Genomic DNA, 13,461 nt, shown 5'->3' with positions numbered 1-13,461 from the left:
TTTGAAATTTGACAGATCGACAAATGGGTTAACTGTTGATGAGTTTCTATATAGAATTCGATCATTAGCAGCTGATAATTTCAATAATAATTTCTCACTTATTTGCAAAAACGTACATATCCTGTTATCAGGAAAAGCTCGTGATTGGTATTGGCGCTACCACAAACAGGTAGAAAATGTCCAATGGGAGGAGTTTTGTGCGGCCATAAAATACCAATACAAGGATTTCAAATCGAATTTCGATTTACGCGAAGAACTGAGAAACAGAAAAATGAAATCTGGTGAATCGTTTGATACCTTTTTCGAAGCCATTTCTGTCATTATTGATCGCCTCGATCGGCCCATTCCTGAAAGTGAAGTAATAGAAATCCTGACTAAAAATCTGAGACCAGATATACAGTAGCCCAAGAAAGTCTACATAGAGGAAAAATTATTATGTTACTTTAATTTAAAGCAGTTTTTTTAGTTTTTTTTTTATGAATGTCTTATGTCGATTTTAGCAAAAAAAAAATCAAATAACGCCCAAAAGTTCACCGTTATTAGAGTTATTGATTCTGAGTAAAAAAACGAAAAATTTATTCTCGGTCACGCCTACTTTTTGGTGGGCGGTACTATTAAGTTTCATAATATTGTTACAAAATTGTACTTGAATTCAAATATAACGATTTTAACGGCTGATTTAAAAGTAGCATAATGCATTCAAATAACAGTGCTGTAAAACTGTAACATATCTGTGGGCATTATTAAATAAAAGCTTTCAGTTGATTTGATCGTAAGTTGGCATCGCTGTATTCGATTTCGAATATACAGTTAAAGAACATTGTAGAAAGTACACCACAGATGGCGTATGTATTAGAAACCTCTAGACAGTTAAAGAGAAATCTAGAGTGCAGGTGGCAGTGTTATAAATAGTAGCAGAGGTTGCAGTCGTTAGCAGTTTATCAGAGACGCTTTTCGAATAAACATTATCTGAGTCCCTTAAAGTGTGTTGTGTTTTTCAAGTAAATTCGTGTACATTATAAATTGTGTCTGTAATTCTGAGAATTTATAAACCTGTATAAAAAGATATTGAGTGACTATTTAATTCTGTTGTTGTACATTTGAATAAATAAAGAGTTGTTACCATTTTCACTTTTACTTTTGATTTTCAATCAAAAGTATCCGGTTTATTTAAAGGAAATAAACTAATGTTTTGAAAAGGTTAAAACGTAACAATTGGTGTCAGAAGTGGGATTGCAAAATAATAAGCATGAAGTTTGAGGAACTAAAAGTTGAACAACTCAAGAAAGAACTGAGTAAGTTGGAGTTACCAACAGCAGGTAATAAGAGGAATTGAATTTAAGCGCCGTGATATTGACATCGGTGCTTACTAATTCGAGTATAAGGAAGAAATGGAAGTTTCTACACGTTCAACAACAAGCAGCTTAGATTGAAGCACAATGTTCGCGGCTATGATGGAAAAAATGGAAACAGCCAACGAGAAACTTCTGTCTGAAGGTAAAGAAGTTCTAGAAACTTCTAAAGTAAACAACGAGAACCTGGAAGCGAAAATGATCGAAAATTCGAAACAGCTTGCGAAGGTTAAAACTGAACTTCTAGCTGAAGTCAAAGAAGAATTTCAAGAAACTTCTAGAGTCAACAATGAAATATTATTAGCTGAAGTTCAAGTCAACAACGAGAAACTCCTAGCTGAAATGGAAGCGAAATTTCAAGAATCATCTAGAGTCACAGACAAGAAAATTCAGGAAATGTCTGAGGTTATTAACAGCAGAGTGGATGTCGTTGACAAAAAGGTGTCTGAATTAGAGAGCGACCTAGAAAAACAATCCCAAGATGTTGATAATAAATTTCTCGATCTGGAAATGAAAATTAATAATCTTCAATGCCAAGACGGACCGGTGCGAATTATTTCAAAAACATCGAGTAATTTAAATCGTTCTTATATACTAATATTTTTACTAATTCTATGAGTGACTTTCTAAACTCACTCAATAACTTAAACTCTACTCAAAACAATTAGAATAAAAATGCACTCAATGTATTTTGTTGTACTTGAATTAAACATACACCAAAAGAACTCTTGATGGCACATGTTCTGCATTCCCATCATTTAGATCAGTTTACAATGGTGACACACTTCAGAAACTGAAAGTGTTACTACAAAAACAACAACACACAATGAAAACAAACATGCGGTTGGTTCAAAGTAATAATTTGTAACAATTTAATGCAACCCAATACATTGTATGCATGCACTTGAACTACATAAGAGTATGCACTTGTACTCTACATTATGCATACACTACACCCTCACCCCAAAAAAAATCGTACAATTTGTTTAGACTCATTGTATGATTTCTTGTCTAAGCGTGAAGTGTATTTTCAAGTGGTATTTTTATTACCTCTACCTACGTTAATATAAATTCTGTTTTTGTATATATAAAAAAAAAAATTTAAATGTTTATAATTAGTCATACATATCATATTGCTTATTATTTAATATTTTATGCCCATTTAAATTTTCAAAAAGGCCACACAAAAACATATATATGTTTTTGTGTGGCCTTTTTTTACAAAAATATCTTATATATATATATATATTTTTTTTTTATACAAATACTTATAATTACTTTTCATTATAATTTTTTAATAAATTCTTGTGTACAACTTTGTTCTTGTTTTTGATTTTAATAGTTACATTTAAATTATGGTCTTTGGCCTTTTTTTACAAAAATATCTTATATATATATATATATATATATTTTTTTTTTTATACAAATACTTATAATTACTTTTCATTATAATTTTTTAATAAATTCTTGTGTACAACTTTGTTCTTGTTTTTGATTTTAATAGTTACATTTAAATTATCAATAAAGATTACTTCATATGGACCTTGGTATGGTGATTCATTCTTTTTTCTATTTCCAACTTTCAGTAGAACTAAATCTCCTATTTTAATATCAATGCTATTAGTTTTGTCTAAGGAATCTAAACTTCTATTTTCTTTTACTTTCAAAAGTAATCTTCTAGCATTTTCTAATGAATGTTTTAATCTAACTTTCAATTCATTTGCGTAATTTTCATAATTGTAAACTGTGTCATTATTCATTATCTCTTCACCTGGTAAACTAGGTAATTTTCCAAAAATTAGTTCAAATGGTGAATAGTTAGTGTCTATATGTGGAGTTATATTATATGCAAACGAATAATAAGGTATCCATTCACTCCAGTTATCATCATTCACGAAAGATAGAAAGTATTCGTTCAGAACACGATGATTTCTTTCAACAGTTCCTAATGTTTCATGATGATATGGTGTGGAAAATTTCTGTTCAATTCTTAAGAGTTCACTAATTTCTTTCATCAATTCGTTTATAAATTCCGTACCTCTATCAGATTTTAAAGTCTTGAATGGTCCATACTTTAGTATAAGATTCTCTGTCATGCATTTTGCTATTGACTTAGCTTCTTTTGTCTCCATTGGAGCAGCTATTATGTATTTTGATAGTTCACATTGCATGGTTAATATGTATCGATAATTCCCCGATGGACATAAAGGTCCAACTGTATCGATAACTACAGTACTAAAAGTCTGCGTTGGTGTATCTGTAACTTGTAATTGTTCTCTAGTGTGTTTGTTTCTTTGACAAAGATCACACGTTGATATATATTTCTTTACCATTTTATACATATTTTTCCATATGTATTTTTGTTTTAATTTTAGTAGTGTTTTACGCACACCGAAATGTCCTCCGCATGGTGTATTGTGATATAACTTTATCAATTCTTGTTTCTGTTCATCGTTTGTTATTTGCTGAGGGTCGTTGTATAGAAGTCTTTTATTTTATTATTTTACTTTCATTCACATTATTTTTCATGCTCTCATAGCTTATAATATTGAATAAGTTATCACTTCTCTTGAGTGCATAACTCTTGTAATTCCATTTCTCTAGGTTCTCAATTCTTGTTTCTGTTCATCATTTGTTATTTGCTGAGGGTCGTTGTATAGAAGTCTTTTATTTTATTATTTTACTTTCATTCACTTTATTTTTCATGCTCTCATAGCTTATAATATTGAATAAGTTATCACTTCTCTTGAGTGCATAACTCTTGTAATTCCATTTCTCTAGGGTTGATAGAAGTTTCTCCAAGATATTATTTAAATAATATGGATTATCGCTACATATCACCTTTATTTCATTTAGACCTTTGTTGTCTTCAATTTTTATTTCTTTGGTTAACCTTTTTTCTAATACAAATATTAATTTTGTTGCGCGTCTTATATCATTCATAGATGTACAATCCCACATTTTGAGTTGATCAGGCCCAATATGAGAAACATCTTTATTTTCTTCTTTGTACTGCGTCTCTTTTCTTTTCATTCCTCTTGTTATCACCAGCGTCTTTTTAACTGTTTCATCAATTTTTAAAGGTATCATTGTTGATAGTAAATGATAATATATACGTATCATAATCTATATTGCATTTATATTTAGAGAAAAAATCTCTACCAAGAATTCCGTCTGTGCTTATTGGAAAATCATTCTGTACTAGCTGTATCTTGTGTTCAATTTCATTATTTTCAATTTTAATTTTTACGTTTGTGGAACCTATAGATTTTATAACTTCATTCGAGATTCCTGTTAAATTGCAATAATCATCTGGGTCCTCATTGTAATGATATACAAAATCTTCCTTACACAGGGATACATCAGCTCCTGTATCTATCATAAAAGTCAAAGGATAATCTGTATTCAAAATATTTAGTTTTATGTAGTTTTTGAGGTTAGATGATATGCTATAAATTTTTGTTGAAATTATGCATTTTCTTCCGGAGATTTCTGATGTGTGGTCTCCGGGCTCAGGTAGTTTCCCTGATTTCCGATGTGATTTATGTTACGATTTCTGTAATTTCTACTAAAATTTCTTTGCTCATTGTTACTATTCGAATTTCTGTTATTACCATAGATAAAACTGTTATTGTTATTTCTGTTATTTGAATTGTTATTTCTGTAGTTAAAACTGTTATTGTTATTTCTGTTATTTGAATTGTTATTTCTGTTATTTGAATTATTATTTCCATTTCTATTGGAGCTCGACAAACACATATTGCCAAAATGGTTAAGTTTTCTACACTTATAGCATTCCTTGCCTTCTGCTGGACACTTATATCCATGTGTTTTTCCGCACTTTCCACATTTGTTCAATTCAACGTGTCTATTCTGGGTAGGTCTAACATTTTGGAAAAATACTTGTCTTTGTTTTGACCTTGATGTAGCATTTTCGGCTATATCCAATGCTTCCACGAACGTATTGACCCTACTAGCATCAATGGTTGACACTATATGTATAATTTATAAACGCATTATAAGCAATTTTTGCGTTCGAGTTTATAATAGGAATCCTACACATTTCGCCTTGCTCAGATATTTGTATCTCATTTAATTCGGATACTAAATTTTCAATCTTAGTGGCAAAACCACTTAAATTATCTCCCCTTTGTTTTATTCCTGTCAATTCGTTCAAAATGCTGTTTGAATTTTTTACTAATTTGTATGCACCCTTCAAGGCATTTATTAATTCTTCTATAGTTCTTGGTATTGAAATCTGCTTTATCCTATTTTGTACTTTTGCATCTAACCTTGAATTGAATATGAAGTTAAAAAATGAATTCTGTTTTTCTACTGGTATAGTCTGTGTTACAATTTCCAAATTTTGTATGAAATTTGTCAATTCATCTGTCTTTCCCGTGAAAATTGGGACCAATTTTATTACTGCTGTCAATTCATTGATTTCCATATTTGCCATTATTATCGCCTTTCTTTTGTCAATGTTAGTTTTCTTATTGGAGTGTTGCTCCAATATGTCTAAAGCTTCCTTTTTCAAATTCTACCTTCTGATATTCAGTCGGTTGTAGTTTCAAAAAATCGTCTTCCAAATTATTTATTTCTGTGTTCTTTACAGATATTGTGTCCACTGAATACGGTCTATTTAATGATTACTTCGCATTTGATATCAGTATTCGTAGACTGTCTAATATAGAATCCATACCAATTACCTATGAAGTTGTTTTTGTTGTTTTTTATTATTATTATTTTTTTCTTTTTTAAATATTTTCTTAGCGAAAATAGTTTCTTTTTAGCGTCTGTATAATTAAAATTTTCTTCTAAAAAATTCTTAATTAATATAGTTCTATTTATTTTATGTTGTATATATTTTATTAAAAATATAAACAGGATTATTAAAGTTATTATTATTATTTTTAATAAATTTTTCCTAAGCATAGTTTTCAAACATTATTTTTTTTGTTAGTTAAAATTTTTTTATTTTTTTTAGTTTAATTTATATATTTTTTTGTTTGTTTTGTTTTTCTCTTTTTTTTATTTCCTTCAATTCATTCTTTAATATTTCGAATCTTGGCTCGTCCACCTTCTTCTTTCGGACTACCAATGGTTTCGGCCCAACTGCTAGGATTTCGGGTTTCTCTATGTCCTTGACTTCCGAGAGCAACTTCGCCCAGCATATTTGTGCTTGTTTTATTTCTTCTAGAATATCTTCTAGAAGAGGATCCATATAAACTGGAAATATTTTCTTTCTTTTATTTGAAAGATAGAGTTTAAGCATAAGCTATATCTGTTCTATCTTTCTTCTTTCCTCTAAACTAAACAGTTCTTTTTCTCTTTTAAATAGGCAGGATATGCCTTCGTTTAAAAAAAATCTGTCTTTGCTTTTTAAGTTTAGAGTGGCAGGATCGCCATGTAATAAAAATGGAAAGCCTAGATGGATTCAGTGATCATGATATAATGATGATTTCTTTATTTAAATCTTGTTCTTATATGCTAATATTTTTACTAATTCTATGAGTGACTTTCTAAACTCACTCAATAACTTAAACTCTACTCAAAACAATTAGAATAAAAATGCACTCAATATATTTTGTTGTACTTGCATTAAACATACACCAAAAGAACTCTTGATGGCACATGTTCTGCATTCCCATCATTTAGATCAGTTTACAATGGTGACACACTTCAGAAACTGAAAGTGTTACTACAAAAACAACAACACACACAATAATAATTTATAACAATTTAATGCAATCCAATACATTGTATGCATGCACTTGAACTACAAAAGAGTATGCACTTGTACTCTACATTATGCATACACTACACAAAAATCACCTTTAAACTAAAACGAGCTAGCACTATGGGGCAAGAGCTAGCTCCCACATCTGAGGGCCCCAGAATCTCCATATCACTAGTGGATACATCAACGGTCAGAAGCACATTTTTACAATAGACACAGGAGCGTCGCAGTCCATAGTCAAGCCCGATTTAGTCAAAAACACAATTGAACCATTACGTGGGGTAAGTCTGGTAAAGTAAATGTGAAAGTAACCATTGCCAATGTTAGCGTCAATCATGTATTTATTGTTGCCGATATTGTGGACAAAGTAATCATTGGTGCTGATTTCATGATTACTCACGGCCTTACTTTGGATATGGGACAAAAAGTTATGATTTGGCGAAATGTGGAAATACCCCTTGACGTCGGATATGAAAATAGGACTCAAGAATTGAAAGCCAGATACGATCGAGCAGCGAATTCTGAGGGATTTAATGAAGGCCAACTTGTACTGCTGTATAACCCACAACGCAAGAAAGGACTGTCTCCCAAACTACAAACCCATTGGGATGGACCATACAAGGTGATTAAGAAATTAAACGACGTGGTGTACAGAATACAGAAAGAAAAGAGCCTAAGATCTAAAATGAAGGTCGTACATCTAGAACGACTAGCTGCCTATGGGAGAAGTGAATCTATGCCTATTCGGGACGAACAGGCTTAAGCGGGGGGCAGTGTTACGAAATTGTACTTGAATTCAAATATAACGATTTTAATGGCTGATTTAAAAGTAGCATAATGCTTTCAAATAACAGTGCTGTAAAACTGTAACATATCTGTGGGCATTATTAAATAAAAGCTTTCAGTTGATTTGATCGTAAGTTGGTATCGCTGTATTCGATTTCGAATATTCAGTTAAAGAACATTATAGAAAGTACACCACAGATGGCGTATGTATTAGAAACCTCTAGACAGTTAAAGAGAAATCTAGAGTGCAGATGGCAGTGTTATAAATAGTAGCAGAGGTTGCAGTCGTTAGCAGTTTATCAGAGACGCTTTTCGAATAAACATTATCTGAGTGCCTTAGAGTGTGTTGTGTTTTTCAAGTAAATTCGTGTACATTATAAATTGTGTCTGTAATTCTGAGAATTTATAAACCTGTATAAAAAAATATTGAGTGACTATTTAATTCTGTTGTTGTACATTTGAATAAATAAAGAGTTGTTACCATTTTCAAACTAATTGTTATCGCTGGCTGCGATGGTCGTCCGTAAGGGGCGAATTTAACAACACCAAAAAAGACACAAACAATTTTAAATAATTTGCAGTAATGTGCGGTGCGTTTGTATATGTGCGTGCGTTTATTTCTATTAAAAATGATTAACATTAAAATAAAAGAAATACAAATTAAATTGCATCTACTTACCGCAGTGCTTTTCCCTTATGAACTGACTTTACTTTTAAATATTATTTTGTTTGGACCACTAGTTATTTATGTGTATAACACATTAAAATTAACGGTACTAACTTAACGAAACAAAAGCACTGCAGTGAGATCAATGTAAAAAGGAACAACAACTAATACATAATCTTCACTAACAAATAGGTATATAAGACAAATAAACAAAACATTAAGGCGGCTCACAGGACGCCATATAAATTCAAATATATATTTTAAATGAAATACAAAATTATACAGTGACAAATAATAAAATAATAAAGACAAATAATAAAGACAAATAATAAAATTTCAGCTCGCTTATGAGCCATTCGGCGACATCCCCACCCCCGTGGATCGGCTACGATTCACTACTCCAAATCAAGGACAGCAAGTTTGGAAACAGGTCGCTTTAGTATTCCTTATTTTCCTCTTCAATCAGGAAACTTTGCAGTGTGTATTCACGAGGAGCGGATTCTTTCAAAGTTGACTGCAACACACGCTTTACACATTGGACCATCCGTTCCCATATACCACCTTCTGCAGGATTATGTGGACAATTAAACTGCCGTCTATACCTTTAGATGTTTTGATGTTTCATTTTTTCGTGTACATGGGCCACAAACAACTCGGTGACAGGATGAAACGACGGTAATATAATCGGACGCCTTATATCCAATGGTAACCAACTAGCTGCATCCACACGACCATAAACTCGAAGTAATGAATTTTCATCTATATATGGAGTCAGAGCATACAACTCACTACTTTTTAATCATTTCAATTTCAGGGCTAAAATGTTCTCGTTGGGCTTGACGGCAAAGACAAATGTCAGTACTTTTTAACTCTGCAGTAGTTAAACCATTTCCTTCTTCAGGACCAATCTTCTTTTGGCAACGATTTATAAAACGTAACACACAGGCAATCGTACGTTTTAATTTCAAATATGATGAAAATCTATCGAATTCAAAAACAACAGGGGTATTTACCAGCAATGCAAATTTGGGACGAAGTTCTTCAGTGTCTAGGCTACAAGTAGGTATTTCTTGCGTTTTTGGCCATTCATATTCGTATAGAAATTTAGGTCCCGTAAACCAGCGGCAATCATCTGAAAAATTAACCTGGCTTTTCATTCTTGTAGTTTCATCGGCAACATTAAGATTTGTTGGCAGTCATCTCCTATCTGCTGGGCTAGTAGAATCAAGAATCTCAGTAATTCTATGGGCAACAAAAGGTTTATATCTTCGGCTTTCAGATCCAATCCAACTAACTACGGTGGTTGAATCACTCCAGCAAACGATTCTTGATACCTTAATGGAATGTTCCTTCAAAATTGTACCCATCAAACGACAGCAGCAGCCTGAAGTTCGAGCCGAGGAATACTCATTGCTTTCAGAGGAGCACATCTAGTTTTTGCAGCTACAAAAGTCACTTCAATTTTATTATCAGCATTTATAGACCTCCAGTATGACACGGCACCAAATGCATCTTCAATAGCGTCGACAAAAACATGTAGTTCCAGGCGAGAAGGAACACCATTTCTAAAATAAAATCGAGGCACTTTAACATGGATGACATTTTGTAGCTCTTGGCGCCAATTATTCCACATCTCGTTTAATTCTCCGGGCAATGCATCATCCCATCGTATATTGTGTCTCCAAACTTCACGTATCAGTAACTTTGCCGTTATCATGTAGTAGCTCAGGAAACCAAGTGGATCAGACACAACCACACTTAAAAGCTTGCGTTTTGTTGGACACCTCATACCTTCTATAACATCAGCATTCACGTTGTGGAACTTCAAATTGAACCTGAAAGTATCATCTTTAGGTTGCCAATACATACCAAGTATCTTCTCTGATTGTAGCTGGTTGACATCGCTGGAAAAATTCACCGGACTTTCCACTGTACCTTTCAGAGCCACAATTACTTTTGAAGAGTTCGATGAAAAATTACGTAGTTCAAACCCAGCTGATTTATGAATGTCGCGAACTTGTTTGGCAATCTCAATGGCCCTTGCTGACGTCGGAAAACTATCCACAAAATCATCTACATAATGATGATCAACAATCGGCTTCACTGCACGAGGATATTTATCACGATAGCTTAGGGCATTTGTTTCTTTGACATAATGGGCTACGCAAGGCGAGCAAGCAGCACCAAAAGTCATAACGAGCATTTCATAAAAATCAGGTGGTTCTCTATTGTCGTCGCGCCATAGGAATCTTTGAGAGCATTTATCTTCAGGAGCTACAAGGACCTGGTGAAACATTTCTTTGATGTCTCCACACACTGCTACAGCACCAACTCCAAAATTAAATAAAACGGATGGCAGAGGCTTATATTGCTGCGGGCCTTTTAGCAGTTTAGAATTCAGGGAAACACCTTCAACAGTTGCGGCAGCATCAAACACTAAACGAATTTTTCCTGGCTTATTAGGATTAATTACTCCAAAATGCGGAAGATACCAAGTCCTGGGGCACAAATCAGCAACTTCATTAGGCGACAATTTACCTCTCTTGGACAAATAGTCCTTCATAATGGATTTGTAGGCAGCACCAAATTCAGGACTTCTTTTCATCTTTCGCTCAATTCCAACAAGTCTATTTAGAGCCATGGAGTAGCTATCAGGCAACACAACATCATCTGCACGCCACAAGAGCCGAGTTTGGAATCTACCATCAATCTTAACTGTAGTTTCATTCAATATTTTTCGAGCCCGTAAGTCATCCTTTGATTCTATGACCGGCAATAACTTCACACCAAAATTCTCCGTTTCAAAATAATTTGCCACCAAGTCATAGAGTCTTTGCTCCGGCTGAACTGACAATATACACTGAACTGACAAATTTCACTAGCTTGCTTACCCATCATTTTCCAAAATACGACCCATCCTAATGGGGTGTTAGCAGCATATGGACCATTTTCATCCAGAGACACAATTTCATCAGGAAGTCCCAGATGACAATGATCTAATCCAATCAGAACTTTGTGGACAACATCATGATATAATTTAATGGGCAAACCAGGATGGCGACTTAAATCCATATTGAAGCTTTGGGCCGGCAATTTTAAATTTGAAACTCCATAAACGTTTCGCAAGGCATATTTTCTCTGCTTACCAATTCCACTTACGTGCATATCAACCACTGTTGCCGTTTCTTGCGATGCCTTACCAGCATACCAATTTAAATTCAATTGACTTTGATGCTCCTGAAGACCAAGTTTCTTCACCAAGGAGCTGTCCACCATAGTAACCGACGAACCTTCATCCAACAACGCATAGGTTTCAATTTTGTTACTGGGACCATAAAGCACAATTGGCACCACTCGGAACAACAACACACCTTTATCTGCAGCTTTAGACACACAGCTAAGAACAGACTCATTTTCATTTGTGGAACCACTTGGAGCAGGCGACTCTGACGAAAGCTCATTTTTTCCACCATCATTAATTTTGACATCATGTAATAATTTGTTATGTTTTCTTAGGCAACCATCTACGGGACACGTCTTTCGATAACGGCAAAATCTACTCGAATGTCCACTACCCAGACACGAAAAACATAACCTCATTTTTTTTACTTCACTCCAACGAACCAAATTTTCTACAATCAAATATTTTATGATTTGTCTGGCACATAGGGCATTATTGTTGTTTACGTTGACTATCAGCAGCATGAAGGACAACTTTTCTTTTTGGTTCATTATTTTGACGATTTACACTTGTAGTTTTCACCATTCTTACCAAATCAGCAACATCTTTGAGCCATTTTCTAAAATCCAAAATAGTTGGGTATGGTTTTATTGTTGAGGCACAGCGGGCCCACTCCATTCGTTTACTCATTGGAAGCTTTCCAACCAATTCTTCCATTAATGTTGGATTAGCTAAATGCTGTTGTCCATTAGCAGTTTCCAAAAAGGCGGCAAGATTCCGCACTTTAACAGCAAAGGGCACAAGTTTATCCACAGCACTTTCACTAATGGGCGAAATTTCTTTCACTTGTTGTAGCTGGCAACGAATAAGCATCTCTGGGCGACCATATTGAAAACACAATTGTTCCATAACCATACTCACGTTATCTGCATGGATCAGCAACGACTTCACACATTCACGGGCATCACCCTTCAAAGCTTTTTGGAGCCTTAAACAATTTTCAAAATTATTATAATTATAAACAGCAGTCGATTGATTAAAAGCCGTTGAGAACATGGGCCAATCTTCAGGCGAGCCACTAAAATCCGGTAAATCATAAATTTTTCGATGCATCAATAACGAACCACCATTTTGAGACAATCGGAAATTTGGCGGCAACGGTTGACTTCATCAAAAATTCGAAAAATTATTTTCATTGCAGCTTACCGAAGAAAATGGCGTACGACGTTCAGTGCAGTCAACGTTGGCTGAGGCAGAATTGTCAACGTTGACTTCGCTGGTACCCGTTACTGGCGGCGCCATATTGGATGGCTGTGGCATGGCGGCTGAAGAACTCGGCGTCGAATTAGCGTTTGTGGCAATCGACAACGCTCGCTGGGCATTTAACAACTGGGCCTGAAGAATGTTGATCTGACTTTGAAGGCCTTCCAAATTAAGCTGTGCAGAAGAGCTTAAATTATTTTCAGCAAAATTTTGTTGGTTATGTTGAACATTGGCAACTGTGGTAGCTATGGCATAAGTTGTTCCGGCGGCGGTGGAACTTGTAGGCACTCCGGCGACAGAAGGAGCAATTACAATTGGTTGATTTGTTGTGACGTCAATAGTACTTACGTTTTGTGGAGGCACTCCAGCGGCGGAGGGAGTCAAAGATGTTCCGGCGACATGGGAACTGGCAGGCAAGGAAGAAAATCCGGCGACCGATGGAGCCACTTGTTGAGAAACAATTTTTGTTCCG

The 13,461-nt window shown here is 34.3% G+C and overlaps 1 protein-coding gene across 1 annotated transcript; it reads right to left on the bottom strand.

The window, feature by feature from the left end:
* Window positions 1-9,911: 9,911 nt before the first annotated feature.
* On the bottom strand, window positions 9,912-12,145 carry LOC135961225 (uncharacterized). Its single transcript, XM_065512720.1, has 2 exons — window positions 11,437-12,145; window positions 9,912-11,392 (listed from the first exon to the last, which is right to left on the bottom strand). The coding sequence occupies exons 1-2, from the start codon at window positions 12,143-12,145 to the stop codon at window positions 9,912-9,914; spliced, it is 2,190 nt and encodes a 729-aa protein (XP_065368792.1).
* Between the last annotated feature and the right edge of the window lie 1,316 nt (window positions 12,146-13,461).

This window comes from Calliphora vicina, chromosome 5 (genome assembly GCF_958450345.1).
Source record: "Calliphora vicina chromosome 5, idCalVici1.1, whole genome shotgun sequence".
Taxonomy (NCBI): Eukaryota; Metazoa; Arthropoda; class Insecta; order Diptera; family Calliphoridae; genus Calliphora; species Calliphora vicina.
Note: the sequence above shows the minus strand (reverse complement) of the source record. Positions and strands in the feature narration are given on the sequence as shown.

Excerpts from the sequence above, each read along its gene's own strand:
- LOC135961225 (XM_065512720.1), bottom strand. The coding sequence starts at position 12,145 with ATGAGGTTATGTTTTTCGTGTCTGGGTAGTGGACATTCGAGTAGATTT. Across the intron at positions 11,393-11,436 it reads CGTATTTTGGAAAATGATGG|TTCAGCCGGAGCAAAGACTC; the intron begins GTAAGCAAGCTA and ends GTATATTGTCAG.